The 17,850-nt window shown below is 39.8% G+C and overlaps 1 protein-coding gene and 1 non-coding gene across 3 annotated transcripts in view; one reads left to right on the top strand and one right to left on the bottom strand.

The window, feature by feature from the left end:
* Window positions 1-17,642, top strand: part of CDK5RAP1 (CDK5RAP1 mitochondrial tRNA methylthiotransferase) — a 44,453-nt gene extending 26,811 nt beyond the window's left edge. For both annotated transcript variants that reach the window (XM_060615685.3, XM_060615695.3), the window contains exons 13-14: window positions 6,580-6,720; window positions 9,565-17,642. In XM_060615685.3, the coding sequence (XP_060471668.1) occupies window positions 6,580-6,720; window positions 9,565-9,645 (222 nt within the window). In that variant the 3' untranslated portion in view covers window positions 9,646-17,642. The remainder of the gene's footprint in view (window positions 1-6,579; window positions 6,721-9,564) is intronic.
* On the bottom strand, window positions 3,851-3,987 carry LOC132672759 (small nucleolar RNA SNORA42/SNORA80 family). Its single transcript, XR_009607677.1, has one exon. It is a non-coding gene; the product is annotated as a small nucleolar RNA SNORA42/SNORA80 family (small nucleolar RNA).
* Window positions 17,643-17,850: the final 208 nt, after the last annotated feature.

Below are 17,850 nucleotides of genomic sequence, written 5' to 3'. Positions count from 1 at the left end.
AAAGATTAAGGAAAAGTATGTCTGCTCCATCTTTCTGGAAGCAGTATCATATGTATGTTTTCAGAATCAGTTTGTCTGTAATCCTTCTTTTTTAATTTTTTAAAATGTTTATTTATTTATTTTGAGAGAGAGAGTGTGTGTGCATGCATGCATGTGAGTGGGGAAAGGGCAGAGAGAGAGAGGGAGGGAGAGAATTGCAAGCAGGCTCTGCACGGTCAGCACAGAGCCTGATGCGGGGCTCAATCTTAGAAACCATGAGATCATGACTTGAGCTGAAATCAAGAGTCAGATGCTTAAGCAACTGAACCATCCAGGTGCCCCAAGATCTTATTTATTTATTTATTTTTTAAGTAATATCTACACCCAACGTGGGGCTCACCCACAACCCTGAGATCAAAAAGTTGTATGCTCTACCAACAGAGCCAGCCAGGCGTCCCTTCAATCCTTTTTTTAAAAGCACATTTTCTTAGAAGTGTACTGTATTTCAGAAAGTTTGGGGTTCCTATAGGCATCTGTGGTCAAGCTGGGGAACCTGACCGTCAGAGCACTAAACACATGGAATAAGGGGTAAGTTTGGGAGCTGACCTTTTATGAAACTACATGCTGCAGCCATTGGAGAGGAAGGGAAGGAGAGAGATGGGCCCTTTCTGTGACTCCTAAGTCCTGGATTGAGAAGAGAGAGTCCTGTTTCATGCCTTAGGATGTGGTAGCATCAAAGCCACCAATTACCTGGTATCTGTGTTTGTTAGGACTCTTTAGTAGTGAGTAACAGAAATTTCTTTAAGCCGTTCAGCCTAAGCCAAAAAGAAATCTTTTGTATAAGACTTCAGGGGTGTCTTGTGGAGCCCAAGGGCACGAATACTGTAGGTGTCTAGAAAGGACTGTACCCAGTCTGGGAAGCCCTTCAGGCTTTCTTGTCTACTTAGAGCAGCTTTTCCTGCTTCCTCATCTTTGTTGCAGAGTGAGTACAGCAGCTGTGTAGTTCCTATGTTTACATGTTACGGTTCTCGTTATTCATGGGTCACAGTTGTGTCTCTCAGCCCCAGCTCAGATTTCCAGGACGGGTACTTGGTCAGCTCATCTTGGGCTAGGGAATCTTCCTGTGGTCTAGACCAGCAGTTGGCTGATTGGTGATGCTGAGCTAGTGTAATACCCCAAAAGGTTTTTGCCTCACTAAATACCTTGTGATTTAGGGTGTCAGCTGTGATTCTGGAGATATGTTCATGTCTATTAGCAGTCTACATTTTATCCAGTAAGAATTAGGTCTTGTTGTATTCCCAGCTCTCTTCACGGAGTCTGGCACAGAATAGCGTACTTATCTTTTGAATGAATGAATAAGTACTCAAAGTTTACTATTCTGTGTCCCTGACTTCATTAGCCTTGCAGCAAACCTGTCATAACTAAATAAATCAAAACAGATTCTTTCTTATGCATCTAGCATAAGCCATGACTCGGGGTTAGAGAATAAATGGATTTTTCAGGGCTAGCAGTTGGGAGTCTTTACTTTCTCTTAGAGGAGACTTTCTTTCCTCTAGTCCTGGCTCGTTTAAAACATCAGGTTGCTATCTCCAGAGTGGCAGAGAAGTTGATGATAACTCATGTATACTGAGCATTTACTGTCTGCCAGGAACTGTGCACTTTATGTCGTTGGTACATTGAGTCCTACCACGGTTTTGGAGGTAGTGCTAATTATTAGTCCTTTTATGAGGTGAAGAAACAGAGACTCAGAGAAGTGGAATAACTTTCTGAAGGTCATACAGCTTGTGTAGCAGAGCCAGAATTTGACTCAGGGCTATTTCGTTCCAGAACCTCTAAACAACAGCCTTCCCCCTTTTTTAATTATGGGGAATTTAAAACATATATGGGTATAGAGAGAACAGTATAATGAATGCCCACATACCCATTAACCAACCTCAACAACTGTCAATACAGTGTTAATCATGGCTAATCTTTTTTCATCTTTACTGTCCCCATTGGATTGTTATTTTCTTTTAAACCTTTTGCTTTTATTTATTTTTGTTTATTTACCTATTTGGACAGAGAAAGTGTGTGTGAGCAGGGGAGGGGCAGAGACAGAGGGAGAGAGAGAGAATTTAGCCACCCAGATGCGTTGATTGTTTTTTTTTTAAGTTTATTTATTTATTTACTTTGAGAGAGAGAGAGAGACAGAGAGCCCAACCGTGAGTTGGGGAAGGGCAGAGAGATAGGGAGTGAGAGAATCCCCAAGCAGGCTCTGTGCTGTTGGTGCAGAGCCTGACGTGGGGCTTGAACCCACGAACCATGAAATCACCACAATCAAGAGTCTGAGGTCTAACCAACTGAGCCACCCAGGTGCCCCCCCTTCCCCCAATTTGGATTGTTTTGAAGCAAGTACCTTATACTTATACATCATATTATACATATACATTGTGTTTTGTCAGTAAATATTTCAGTATATATCTCTCTAAAAGAGAAGGACTCTAAGAAAAAAACCCAACATTAGGCTATTATCATATCTGAAATAATCGATAATTGTTTGTTAATATTGTCAGATATTTAGTCAGTGTTCCAATTTCCCTTTTTGTTTCATAAATGTTCTTTTATGGTTGGTTCAAATCATGGAATCATGCTGTCTTTTTAAAAATTTATTATAAAACAATTATAAGCTTACAGAAAAGTTGCAATACAGTACCAAGAATTTTTTTTCCTTGACTCATTTGAGAGTTAGCTGCTGACCCGATGATGCCCTCACCTCCCCTCTAATACTGTAATATATATCTCTCTCTTATAAATAGGGACATTCTCCTACATAACTATAGTGCAACCACCAGATCAGGAAATTTACCTTGTTAGATTTCTGCGATCCAGTCCCCCAACCCTGTTTAAGTTTCTCCAGTTGTCACAGAACTGCCCTTTATAGGAAAAAAGAGTTTGTTCAGTATCATATGTTGCATTAATTTCATGTCTGTCTGGTCTCCTTCAGTCTAGAAAAGTTCCTCAGTCTTTCTTTGACTTTCACAATCTTGACACTTGATGATTACAAGCCAGTTATTTATTTACTTAAGTTTTTAAATTTATTTTGAGAGAGAGAGTGAGAATGTGTATGCTCACATGAGCAGAGGAGGGGCAGAGAGAGAGGGAGAGAGAGAATCTCAAGCAAGCTCTGTATTGTCAGCATGGAGCCCAATGTGGGGCCCAAACTCACGAACTATGAGATGATGTCCTGAGCTGAAATCAAGAGTTTGACCCTTAACCCACTGAGGCACCCGGGTGCCCCTATAGGCCAGTTATTTTGTAGAATATTCCTTAATTTGAGTTTGTCTGAAGTTTCCCTGTGATAAGATTGAGGTTATGTATTTTTAGGCCGGAATGTTAGAGAAATGTGTTCTTATTTGTGTCCTGGGTGGTGTACGGTTTTGCTGGTCTCATTACTGGTGATGTTAATTTTAAGCATCTCGTTTTGGACGTTTTGTTAAGGTTGTGTCTGCTAGGCTTGTTGACTGTAAAGGTACTCATCTTCCTTTTGTAACTAGTAAGTGTTTTGTAGGGAGATAGTGGGAAATCTTTTTAAATCTTACCTGACTGCCGTTTCCCTAAAGTAGTAATTAGTTTAAGAACTAAACTCCTTCCTCTGTCTTTGGTTACTAAAGAATATAGCATGACGTTGGAGCTTGATTTTCTAAGAACAGATTACCTTTTGGATTGTCTCTGGCCAATTGTTTTAACCCCAGACAGGGCATCACCTAGCATGTATCATGTAAGACCCTTAAAATAATATACTCCTATCCTTTTTTCCCCTTTTGTGCTATCGTTGTCATAGATTTTTACTTCTGTGTCCCAAAACACGTTGATATTTTTGCTTTGAATAATCAACTGTAGAGCCCCCGTCAGTGTTCACAGCCCATCAGTCAGGAGGCAGGGCAGTGGTTCAGGGCTGCACACTCCTCTGGCGCGGGTATGCTGTGAGAGGCCCACAGAGAAGGGCCCGCCATCAGTCCATCACCGTGTACAATACTCAGTTGCTTTAAAAAAAAAACTTTTTTAAAAACAAGAAAAAACTCTTTCCTGTGTCCCCACTTAATTATTGCTTCTGTCGTTCTGCATTCCTTGTGTACATTCAGGTTTCTGTCTGGTATCATTATCTTTATGCTTGACAAACTTCTTTGAACATTTCTTGTAATGCAGATCTTTTTGTGATGAATCCTCTCAGCTGTCGTTTGTCTGAAAAAAATGTCTTTTCACTTTAAAAAATATCTTTTCATTAGGTATGAAATTTTAAGTTGATGTTTTAAAGGTATCATTCTGTTGTTTTCTGACTTACTTGGTTCTGACAAGAAGTTTGCAATCATCCTTATCTTTCTTCCTGTGTACATAAATTCCTTTTTTCTCTGGCTGCTTTTTAAAGATATTTACTTTATCACTGGTTTTAGAAATTTGGTGTGTCTTGGCATGGCTTTCTTTGTGTTTATCCCTTTGTGTTTTCTTTGGGATTTGTTGAGGCTTCTTAGTTTGTGAATTTATAATTTTCATCAAATTTGGAAAATTTTCATCTATTATCTTTCAGATATATATATTTTTAAGTTTATTTATTTATTTTGAGAGGGGAGGGGGAGCAGAGAGAGAGAGGGAGAAAGAGAATCCCAAGCAGGACCTGTGCTGTCAGGGCAGAGCCTGACGTGGGGCTCGATCCCACAAACCATGAGATCGTGACCTGAGTCGAAACCAAGAGTCGAATGCTTAACCAGCTGAGCCACCCAGGTGCTCTTTCAGATATTTTTTCTGTACTCCTCCTGCTTCCTGCCACCCACCCCCACTGCTTCTCCTCTCCTTCCATGACTCCAGTTACATATATGGCCAACCACTTATAAAAAGGTTTTTCTGTAGGTCATTGAGGTTGTTCATTTTTTTCTGCTTGTTATACCTCTGTGCTTTGTTTTGGATAGTTTCTTTGGCTCTGTCTTCAGGTTCACTATTTTTTCCTTGGGCAGTGTGTAATCTGCTATTACCTATTGAATTTTTAATTTTAGATATTGTATTTTTGGTCTGTATAAGGTCCATTTAGTTCTTTTCAGATACCTTCTATTTGTCTCCTGTATTCTTGTTTTCCTTTGAATGTAATCATAAAAACTGGTTTATTATTTTTGTGATAATTCCATCATTGCTATCATTTCTTGGTCTGTTTCTTTTGATAAACTTTTCTCCTATTATAGGTAACATTTTTTGCTTCTGGGCATAGCCACTGATTTTTGATGGGACATTTAACATCGTGATACTAATTTTTAAGGTCTGGATTTTGTGTTGGGCTTTGTTCTGATAGGTGATTGTGTTACCTGCAGTTCAGTTTGATCCTGTCAGGGCTCGATTTCAGGTTTTGTTAGGAAAGCTTTTTTATCCCAAGAATAGTTTAGCCTCATTGCTAAGGGGTGGCTTTCTGGAATTAGTACTGCATGTCCCAAGGAATCAATGAGGACTGTCATTAATTGTGATTGTGATAAGTTGTGATTCCCAGCCCTGCATGAGCTCTGGAAACACATCTGCTGACAGTTCCCTGGTTACTTTTTTTGCCTGACTTTGTGGAGTTTCACTGTGATAAACATTCAGCAAAGACTCAAGGGATCCCTGTGCATGTTTCTATAGCTCTTTTTCTGCTTAGCTCCCTCGTCTTTAGAACTTGCTCCACAATTCCTATCTATTGCAGGCTCCCTGAACTCTGATGTCTTTTTCCTAAATCCAGAGAGAACCACTGTGGTGTGCCTCAAGATCTTCCTGCCTGCTTGGCATGCCCTGGTCTGACACATGCCTTCTGGCAAAACACAAGGGTGATTGGAGGGCTCATCTCATTTGTTTTCCTTTTCTTGGCTTCACAGTCTTGCACAGTCTGTTGTTCAGTATCTGAAAATAGCGATTTCATATATTTTGTCCAGTTTCTGTTTAAGGCCAGAGAATAAATTTGATTCTTGACATTTCATCATGGCTGGAAGAGAAAAACTTGTATGTATCCTAGAAGTTAATACCATCATACTGGTTTTATTATTGTCCTGACCCTGCCTTCTGTATGTTGTGATGGAGACTCTGGCTTCATGTCTGCCTATTCATTACGGCAAGTAACCTAGGCCAAACAACCCCAGAACATTCCTGAGTGGTTACTATGAGACCGGATAAAGTGAAAGTCAGTTTGTTAAGTGTATCACCCATATGTTCTTGCTTTTAGGACTATTGGAAGTCCATTCCTAAGGAAGGTAATTCTGCAATGAAAGACTGATTGAGTCATTTAAACAGATAGTTAGCAAAATTTATGGAGTCTCTCTAGTGTGCCATGTGCTGTCCTTGTTGCTGAGCAGCAGTAAACACGTAGTCTTTTTTTTTTTTTAATCTCTACATTCAACATGGGGTTCGAACTCAGAACCCCGAGGTCAAGAGTTGCATATTCCACCAACTGAGCCAGCCAGGTGCCCCTTTGTAGTCTTAAGTGATTCCTTGATTAAGGAATGCTTTTTGAGTAAAACCCTTAGGGTTCTGAGACAGAGAAGGTATAATTTCTGCCGTCTGAGAACTGATAACTGTGACAGATTCATAAACTCTCTTCTCTTCTTTTTGCAGCACAGTAAACGCTCTGCCACGGACCTGTGTGGCCGGAATGATGGAAACCTTAAAGTGATCTTCCCTAATGTAGAGATGGAGGATGTTTCTAACTCTGGGGTCAGGGTTAGAGCTCAGCCTGGGGACTATGTGCTGGTGAAGGTAAGGTGTCCTTTTGGGCTTTTGGCCTGCATTGTGAGATGGATGCTGGGTTGGATAATTTGGGGGAGTGAAATTTCTTCCAGGAGAAATTCTTTTTTTTTGTGAGAGAGTGCAAGTGAGCGAGGGGCAGAAAGAGAGAAAGAGAGAGAATCCCAGGAGGGAGAGAGAGAGGGAGAGAGAGAGAAAGAAGCAGGGCTCACCCGAAGCGGGGCTGGAACTCATGAACTGTGTGATCATGACCTGAACCAAAGTCAGATGCCTAACTGAGCCATGCAGGCACTCCCAGGAGAAATTCTTTAGTAAAATAAAAATCTCTTCTCAGTCTGAACATCGAAAGGGCACCTTGAGTTGAATTTAAAAAAAAAACATTTTTTTTAGTGTTTTTTTATTTATTTTTGAGACAGAGCATGAGCAGGGGAGGGGCAGAGAGAGAGGGAAACACAGAATCTGAAGCAGGCTCCAGGCTCTGAGCAAGCTGTTGGCACAGAGCCAGATGTGGAGCTCGAACCCATGAACCATGAGATCATGACCCGAGCTGAAGTCGGATGCTCAACTGACTGAGCCACCCAGGCGCCCTTGGAATGAATTCGTTACTACACCTTTCTTCTTTTCAAGCCCTTCCCATCCCAGTAAATGGCACACTCAGTTGCTCAAGCCAAACATACAGGATATGTCCTAGATACTCAACTTTCCTGTACATCTGTTTCAGCTCACTTCTGGAATATATCTTAGACCTACCCATTTCTTTCCATCTCCAAGCCACCATCATTTCTTGGCTGGGAGATTTCAGTAGGCTTCTTATGATTTTTTGCTTCTGTATTTTAAAGATGAATTATTTTATTGAAGCATGTCATAAATGTAGAAAATTGCCCATATTATATACTTGATGAATTATCACAAAGTGACCCTATCCATGTAACTACCACCCAGATCAAGAAATAGAATATTTTCAGAACTTCAGAGACCCTCATGTTCCTACTAGTTACTTCTCTTCCCTACATTCTAATTTCTGATACCATTGTTCAGCTTTGCCTATTTTTTTTTAATTTTTAAAAAATATTTATTTATTTTTGGGAGACAGTACAAGCAGGGGAGGGGCAGAGGGAGAAGGAGACACAGAATCTGAAGCAGGCTCCAGGCTCTGTCTGAGCTCCGAGCTGTCAGCACAGAGGCTGATGCAAGGCTTGAACCGATGAAGCGTGGGATCATGACCTGGGCCAAAGTTGGACGTTTAACCATCTGAGCTGCCCAGACGCCCCTGCCTATTTTTAATTGTTATAAAATTGAATCATACAGCATGTAGTTTTGGTGCTTGTCTTCTTTTCCTCAGTCTTATGTTGTGCAGTACATTTGTGATTATATATATCCATGTTGTATGAATGTACCCACAATTTGCTTATGCATTGTACTGTTGATGGTCATTTTGGTTGCTTCCATTTTAGAGCTGTTATGAATCGAATTGCTGAGAATATTTCTGTACATGTGTTTTTGTGCACATATGTATTCATTTCTGTTGGGTATATGGCTTAGAATTGCTGGGTCATAGGGTGTATGATAGAACTAGCTAAAAGTAATTGTACCCTATTGCACTCCCACCAGCAGTGCATGAGAATTCCTAAGGCTTTAGATTCCCCACTTCCATTCTTTTTTTTTTTTATTTATTTTTATTTTTTTTAATGTTTATTTTATTTTTAAGAGAGAGACAGAGTATGAGACAGAGTGCACGAGCAGGGGAGGGGCAGCGAGCCCCTCTGAGCACACTCAGTTGCTCAAGCCAAAAATACAAGCCCAATGTGGGGCTCAAACTCACAAACCTTGAGACCATGACCTGAGCCAAACTTGGATGGTCAACCAACTGAGCCACCCAGGCTCCCCTCCCCACTTGCATTCTTGCCCTCCTCTAGTCTGTCTGCACTACGGTAGTCATGGTCGCTGGGGTCTTTCTAAATCAGATCACTCATTCCTCTGCTTAAGCCCTCTAGTGGCTTCTCATTGGAGCCAGCATGAAATGCACCATGTCCAAGGCTTTATATGATCTGTCCCACCCACCTTTCTAACCTCATGTCCCCTCCACTCTTCTTACTCCTCTCTTCTCCAGCCTTGATGTCCTCTTTTTTGCCCTTCAGACCAAGTTCTAGTGAGAGGCTTTGTACATGTTGTGTTGTTTGGGAGACTCTTGATTTTTACGTGACTGCCATCTTTTTAACTTTCAGTTTCTCTCTGAACTGTCACCTCCTTGAGAGGCCTTCTCCTTAGGGAAGCTAAAGCAGGTTCCCTCTGCTTGCTCTTGTCATTATTTATTACATTAGCCCCTTTTATCATCATAACACTTTTCAGTGCCTGTTGTCATCTTTGTTTACATATTTGTTTTCAGTCTTCTCTTGAAATCTCCTTTGGGGCCACATGCGTTCAGCTCCCAGGGAGGAAGAACAGCTTTTCTCACCAAATTTGGGCCATAAATATCTTAAGGAAGAATTTGACTGGTAAGCCTGGATCAAAGCTTGTCCCTGGGGTTAGTTAGGAGGACAGGATCTGTGATGGGCAGCCCACACCAGAAACTCATGGTTGGTGCTGGAGAAGAGCCATCTATCTCCCAAGAAAAAAGGGAGAAGTAGCAGTTTGGACCTGAACTAATTTAGACTTCTTCAATGATACATATTACCATTGCATTAGATGTTAGATATCTCTTCCTTCCAGGATTGGGGGCACATGGGTGCAGTCTCTGTTGGCCTGACACCACCTCCATTAGATCTCTATTGGTGGCCTCTCCTCTGGAGGCTCCGCATTAAGTCTCTCAAGTGCAGTCCTGCTTACTTTGTCTTCTCCTGACTGATTTTCTTTCAGATTACGTCCACCAGCTCTCAGACACTTAAAGGACATGTTCTCTGCAGGACCACCCTGAAGGACTCCTCAGCATATTGCTGACCTGAGTAGATGGCCTTAGAGTTGACATGGGCTGTCCTTCCTGACAGGAAGGGAGATAGGACTGGTCACTAAAGAAAGAGGTAATGACGCTCTGGAGACAAGCTGCAAGTGGTGAAGCAACTTCATGTCAAATGGAAAATGTGTCTCTTTGCTGTTATGTGAACAGCTCTTATAGTCATTAAATTTACCGCAAGTAAAGTGGTTCCTTTGTCTCTCTTCTTTTACTTCACTTTTGTCTTGGTTAGTGTTTCTGGGATTTTCCCTACAGTCTGTTCTGTGTTAAGTGTTTTCCAACCCAGTTCTTGCTGCGGATACTGCTAACCTCTCTGATTTTGTACCCTGGACCCTAGGAGTTAGAGACTGAAGGAGGGGAAGATGGAGGGAACTCTTCAGGAAAAACTGCTCTAGATCTTTCTAATATTTCGGTTTAATGAATTGACTCAGTGCCTATGTCCTTACTTTATTGTCATATTTTACCTGAGGATTTCCCTCATGGACCTTTTTTTTCTGCCTGTCAGTTCATTCTTTGCCCTTAGGTCTGGCATCACTTGGGTTGTTTTTGTTTTCTGATTTTTTATAGTATGATTTTATTTTATTATTTTATTATTTATTTCTTTTTGTTTTTATGTTATTTTATGTTTTTGTTTTAATTCCGTTTAGTTAACTGTTATATAGAACTAATATGTTAGTTTCAGGTGTACAATATAATGAATCAACACTTACATACATTGTTCTGTGTTCATCACAAGTGTACTCCTTAATCTCCATCACCTATTTAATCCATCCCCCTACTGCTTCCCCTCTGGTAGCCATCAGTTCTCTATAATTAAGAGTCTTTTTTTTTTTTTTTTTTTTTTTTTTTGATATGTCTCTCTCTTATTTTATTCCCTTTACTTGTTTTGTTCCTTAAATTCTGCCTATGAATGAAATCATACAGTGTTTGTTTGTATTGGACGTTTGAATTACTGTTCTTGTATTCTTTGGGTAAATACCTAGTAGTATAATTGCTGGATCATAAGGTAGTTATGCTTTTTTAAAGTTTTTATTTATTTATTTTGAGAGAGAAAGCACGAGCAGGGGAGGGGCAGAAAGAGAGGAGAGAGCAAGAATCCCAAGCAGGCTCCACACTGCCAGCATGGAGCCTGATGCAGGGCTCAGACTCCTGAACCATGAGATCATGACCTGATCTGAAGTTGGACGCTTAACCAACTGAGCCACCATGCTCAGGTAGTTATATTTTTAACCCTTTTTTTAAAAGTTTATTTATTTTGAGAGAGAGCACAAGTGGAAGAGAGGCAGAGAGAGAGGGAGAGAGAGAATCCTAAACAGGCTCTGTGCTGTGAACATGGAGCCCGATGTGGGGCTCGATCTCACGAACTGTGAGATCACGACCTGAGCCGAAATCAAGAGTCAGATGATTAACCAACTAAGCCACCCAGGCGCCCCTGTTTTTAACTTTCTGAGGAACCTCCATACTGTTGTCCACAGTGGCTGCACCAGTTTGTATTCCCACCAACAGTACATGAGTGTTCCTTTTTTTCCACATCTTCACCAACACCTGTGTCTTGATTTTAGCCATTCTGACAGTCGTGAGGTGACATTTCATTATAGTTTTGATTTGCATTTCTCTGATGATAAGTGCTGATGAACATCTTGTGTCCATTGGTCATCTGTATGTCTTCTTTGGAAAAATGTCTATTCATGTCTTCTACCCATTTTTTAATTGGATTATTTGTTTTTTTGGGTGTTGAGTTTTATAAATTCTTTATGTATTTTGGATACTAACCCTTTATGTGTATGTCATTTGCAAATACCTTCTTTGATTCTCTAGATTGCCTTTTAGTTTTGTTGATTGTTTTCTTTGCTATGCAGAGGCTTTTTATTTTGATGTAGCCACAATAGTTTATTTTTGATTTTGTTTCCCTTGCTTCAGGAGTTGTATCTAGAAAGAAGTTGCTACAGATGATGTCAAAGAAGACTGCCTGTGTTCTCTTTTAGGATTTTTATGGTTTTGAACCTCACATTTAGGTCTTTTCATCCATTAAAAAAAGCACAGCACAGAGCCTGACCTGGGGCTCAAATACACACACCATGAGATCATGACTTGAGCCAAAGTCAGATGCTTAACCAACTGAGCCACCAAGGCGCTCCATCATCCATTTTAAATTTATATTTGTGTGTGATGTAAGAAAGTGGTCCAGTTTCATTCTTTTGCATGCTGCTGTCCAGCTTTCCCAGCACCATTTGTTGAAGACACTGTCTTTTTTCCCATTGGACGTTCTTCCTGCTTTGTCAAAGATTAATTGACCATATAGTTGTGTAGTTGTGGGTTCATTTCTGGATTTCCTATTCAGTTCTGTTGATCTATATGTCTATTTTTGTGCCAGTACTGTACTGTTTTGATTACTACGGCTTTGTAATATAACTTGAAGCCCAGAATTGTGATGCCTCCAGCTTTGTTTTCTTTTTCAAGGTTGCTTTGGCTATTTGGGTTGGTTGGTGGTTCCCTGCAAATTTTAGGAGTGTTTGTTTTAGCTCCGTAAAAAAAAAAACGATGTTGGTGTTTTTTTGCCTTTTGAATTTTTTTTTTTTCTTTTAGAGTTTACTTTGTATAATTTTTTTATAATTTACATCCAAGTTAATTAGCACATGGTGCAACGATGATTTCAGGAATAGATTCCTTAAGCCTCTTACCCATTTAGCCTATTCCTGCTCCCACAACCCCTCCAGCAACCCTCTGTTTGTACTCTATATTTAAGAGTCTCTTATGTTTTGTCCCCCTCCCTGTTTTTATATTATTTTTGCTTCCCTTCTGTTCATCTGTTTTGTATCTTAAAGTCCTCACATAAGTGAAGTCATATTTGTCTTTCTCTGACTAATTTCGCTTAGCGTAATACCCTCCAGTTCTATCCACGTAGTTGTGAATTGCAAGATTTCATTCTTTTTGATTGCCGAGTAATACTCCATTGTATGTATATACCACATCTTTATCCGTTCATCCGTTGATGGACATTTGGGCTCTTTCCATGCTTTGGCTGGCGTTGATAGTGCTGCTATAAACATTGGGGTGCATGTTTCCCTTGGAAACAGCATACCTGTATCCCTTGGATAAATACCTAATAGTGCAATTGCTGGGTTGTAGGGTAGTTCTATTTTTAATTTTTTGAGGAACCTCCATACTGTTTTCCAGAATGGCTGCCCCAGTTTGCATTCCCACCAACAATGCAAAAGAGATCCTCTTTCTCCGCATCCTCGCCAACATCTGTTGTTGCCTGAGTTGCTAATGTTAGCCATTCTGACAGGTGTGAGGTGGTATTTCATTGTGGTTTTGATTTGTATTTCCCTGATGATGAGTGATATTGAGCATGTTTTCATGCATCAGTTGGCTATCTGGATGTCTTCTTTGGAGAAGTGTCTATTCATGTCTTTTGCCCATTTCTTCACTGGATTATTAGTGTTTTGGGTATTGAGTTTGATAAGTTCTTTATAGATTTTGGATACTAACCCTTTATCTGATATATCGTTTGCAAATATCTTCTCCCATTCTGTCAGTTGCCTTTTAGTTTTGCTGATTGTTTCCTACGCTGTGAAGAAGCTTTTTATTTTGATGAGGTCCCAATAGTTTGTTTTTGCTTTGGTTTTCCTTGCCTCTGGAGATGTGTTAAGAAGTTGCTGCAGCAGAAGTCAAAGAGGTTTTTGCCTGCTTTCTCCTTGAGGATTTTGATGACTTCTGTCTTAGGTTTAGGTCTTTCATCTATTTTGAGTTTATTTTTGTGTATGGTGTAAGAAAGTGGTCCAGGGTCCTTTTTCTGCATGTCGCTGTCCAGTTTTCCCAGCACCATTTGCTGAAGAGACTGTCTTTATTCCATTGGATATTCTTTCCTGCTTTGTCAAAGATTAGTTGGCCGTATGTTTCTGGGTCCATTTCTGGGTTCTCTGTTCTGTTCCATTGATCTGAGTGTCTGTTTTTGTGCCACTGTTGGTGTTTTGATAGGGATTGCTTATGTATAGAGTGCTTAGGGTAGTAGAGACATTTAACAATCTTTGTTCTTCCAAGCCATGAACATGGAATGTCTTTCCATTTCTTTGTGTCATTCAGTTTCTTTCATCATTGTTTTACAGTTTTCAGAGTATAGGTCTTTCACCTCTTTGGTTAGGTTTATTTCTAGGTATCTTATATTGTTCTGGTGCATTTGTAAATGGGATTGATTCCTTAATTTCTCTGCTTTGTTATTGGTGTATAGAAATGCAACAGATTTGTGTGTTGATTTTGTGTCTTGCAACTTTACTGAATGCGTTCATCAGTTCTAGCAGTTTTTTGGTGGAATCTTTGGGGTTTTCTATATAGAGTATCATGTCATCTGCAAATAGTGAGAGTTTTATTTCCTACTGATGTAGATACCTTTATTTCTTCTTGTTGTCTGTTTGCTGTGGCTAGGACTTCCAGAAGTATGTTGAATAAAAGTGGCAAAAATAGATATCCTTGTCTAATTCCTGACTTCAGGGGAAAAGCTCTCAGTTTTTCCCCATTAAGGATGATATTAGCTGTGGGTTTTTCATATATGGCCTTTATTATGTTGAGGTATGTTCCCTCTAAACCTACTTTGTTAATGCTTTAATGCTTTGTGTAATGTACTTTGTCAAATGCTTTTTCTACATCTATTGAAAGGATTACATGGTTCTTAACCTTTCTCTGATTGATCTGATGTGTCATATTGATTGATTTGCAAATAGTCAATCATCCTGGCAGCCCAGGAATAAATTCCACTTGATTGTGATGGATGATTTGCTTCAGGTATTGTTGAATTCAGTTTGCTGGTATTTTGTTGAGAATTTTTGCATCTGTATTCATCAGGGATATTGGCCTGTAGTTCTTTTTTTTTTTTCTTTTTTTTTTTTTTTTTAATTTTTTTAATGTTTATTCTTTGAGAGAGAAAGAGAACACGAGCAGGGGAGGAGCAGAGAGAGGGAGACACAGAATCTGAAGCAGGCTCCAGGCTCTGAGCTGTCAGCACAGAGCCCAACACAGGGCTCGAACTCAGGAACCATGAGATCACAACCTGAGCCGAAGTTGGATACTTAACCAACTGAGCCGCCCAGGCACCTCTGTAGTTCTCTTTTTTAATGGTGTTTTTATCTGGTTTTGGTTTCAAAGTAATAATGCTGGCCTCATAGAATGAATTTGGATGTTTTCCTTCCTTTTCTGTTTTGGAATGGTTTGAGAAGAATAGGTATTAACTCTTCTTCAAATGTTTGGTAGAATTCGCCTATGAAGCCATCTAGTCCAGGGCTTTGGTTTGTTGGGATTTTTGATTACTGGGTCAGTTATTACTTGGAGTTTTTGAAATGTCATTATCTATTAGTAGGCACTGAGCAGTCATTCTTGGACCATTCACTACCAACATTATGTCATTCTGTGGGTATCATGAAAAAAAAACCTAAAAGATGTTAACATAGAATATTGGAGTCAGTCAAAGTAACTTGAGTAGTTATTCTTTTTTTTTTTTTTTTAAGTTTATTTTTTTATTTTGAGAGAGAGCAGGGAAGGGGCAGAGAGAGAAAAAGGGAAAGAGAGAATCCCAAGCAGGTTCCACGTGCAATCAGCGTGCAGAGCCCGACACAGGGCTCAAATCCTGAAATTGTGAGATCATGACCTAGCTGAATCAAGAGTCAGTTGCTCAACCAACTGAGCCACCCAGGTGCCCCTTATTCTTCTGTGCCTTGGTTTTCTCATGTGATGTAAAGCTAAAAAATGCTTATCTCAAATGAAGTTCAATGAGATTATAACTTGTGAAGAGTTTAGCACTGCCTATGAAATAGTGAGTACTTATTACATGGGAATGATCATTGGAAGATTTTGCTTTTAAAAAAGACTGTATATTAGGGTATGTTGAGGCTTTTATTGCATGTCTGGCCATGATCTCATTTAGACCCTTTCCACTCACCTGTGTGACAGCCTTTGGGAACTCTTCCTCAGATGCTGGTTCCGCCCAGGAAGATTGGTTTCTGCTCGTAAGGTCCATTTATGGAGGAAAACATTTGTTATGGCTCTTCACCTCAGTTCTTTATTCAAAAGGCACTTTTTAAAAAGTTTTGAAGTTTGAAATTTGACATATGAAGAAGTAAAATATACATACGATAAGTAATTCAAACAATACAATAGGTATCTATAATTGGTCAGCTTCCCTCCTGTCACTTTCTCCTAATCTAGTTCCCTTTTATGAAGGCCAGCACTGTCAGAAGGTAGAGGAGGGACACTAAAGTATCTTCCAAACTGAGAAGGCATTTTGACACTGGAAAGTGAAGCAGGCCACTCTATACAGTTAACACCAAGTTTTATTCAGGGTAACTTACTGATGGGATTGGGCAGGTGACAGTCTAGGTATCGCATGGCTATTCTCTGCAAAGCCTGGACTTTAGCCCACAGATTTTATAGAGCGAGGGTTTGTGCAGAAGGCATCGTGATGAGGTCAAAGTGTCTGACACTTAACAGACCTCGTGGTGCCACCTGTGTGCCAGAAAGTGGGGGAAGAAACTGTGTTATCTCTACTAGTTATATAAACAATTTTAGGGAAGACCAGAACCAGCCTTGTCATGTTCCAGTCCAGGCATAGATTAACCTCTAAGGGGCCTGGGAACATGCAGCCTTCAGGGAGGTCATCACGCAGACAGGAACAAGCTAGGGGCCAAAGATGGAGTCAGTATTGTCAGCACTCCTAAAAGCATTTTTTTCATTTCCTATTAAGTCTTTTCAGAAATAGTCTCTGTATGTACAGTGATTAGTGTCTCTTTGTTTTTACACAATGTTTGCATATAACACTATTGATAGCTTTATTGAGATAGGTATAATTAACATACAACTGATATGCACATGTTGAATGTGTACAATTTTTTTAGTGTGTTTATTTTTGAGAGAGTGTGTGTGTGCATGCATGCACGTATGAGCAGGTGAGGGGCAGAGAGAGAGGGAGACAGAGGATCTGAAGAGGACTCTGTGCTGACAGCAGAGAGCCTGATGCATGACTCAAACTCACAAACTGTGAGATCATGACCTGAGCTGAAGTTGGACGTTTAACCGACTGAGCCACCCAGGAGCCCCTGAAAGGGTACAATTTGATAAGTTTTAACGTATACACCCATGAAACCATCCCTAAATCAAGAGAGTATATCCATCACCTCTGAAATTTTCTCCTATTTCTTTGTGGTCCGTCTCTCCAGTGATCCCTTATTCCCAAGCTACCATGGAATTTCTTCCATGTATTTTGACATGTTATATTTTTATTTCCATTAATTTCAAAATACTTTCCAATTTCCCTTTTGATTTCTTCTTTGACCCATGGGTTATTTAGAATAAGGTTCATTTACAGGGTGCCTGGGTGGCTCGGTCAGTTAAGTGTTTGACTTTGGCTCGGGTCATGATCTCACAGTTCATGGGTTTGAGCCCCATGTTGGGCTCTGTGGTGACAGCTCAGAGCCTGGAGCCTGCTTCAGATTCTGTGTCTCCCTCTCTCTCTGCTCTTCCCCCGCTCATGCTCTGTCTCTCTCTCTGTCAAAAATAAATAAACGTTAAAAAAAAAAGAATAAGTTTCATTTCCACATATTTGGGGGTTTTCCTGAGATCTTTATGTTGCTGATATGTAATTTAATTCCATTGTGGTCAGAGAATATACTTTGTCTTTAATCATTTGAATTTATTGAGATTTATTTAATAGCTCAGAAGATTATCTGTCTTGGTAAATGTTCATTGTACACTGGAGAAGAATATTCTGTTGTTGGGTGTAGAGTTCTATAAATGTCAGTCAGTTTAGGTTGTTATTCAAGTCTATAATATCCTTGCTTGCTTCTATCCAGTTCTTCTATCAACTGTGGAGAAGGTATTGACATTTTTGAAAATAATTATGTATTTCTCTCTTTTCCCCTTGTAATTCTATCATTTTTTGCCTCATATATTTTGAAGCTCTATCAATAGGTGAATAAACATCAAGGATTTTTATGTTCCTTTGATTAATTGACTCCTTTATCATTATGAAATGATCTTCTTTATCCTTGGTAATTTTTTTTTTTTTTTTAAGATTTTAATCTTACCTAATCTCTACACGCAGTGTGGGGCTCAAACTCACAATCCCAAGGTCAGGAGCTGCACGCTGCCCTGACTGAGCCAGCTAGACACCCCTCCCTGGTAATATTTTTTGCTTTAAAATCTAC

The sequence above is a fragment of the Panthera onca genome, chromosome A3 (assembly GCF_046562875.1).
Source record: "Panthera onca isolate mPanOnc1 chromosome A3, mPanOnc1 haplotype 2, whole genome shotgun sequence".
Taxonomy (NCBI): domain Eukaryota; kingdom Metazoa; phylum Chordata; class Mammalia; order Carnivora; family Felidae; genus Panthera; species Panthera onca.
Note: the sequence above shows the minus strand (reverse complement) of the source record. Positions and strands in the feature narration are given on the sequence as shown.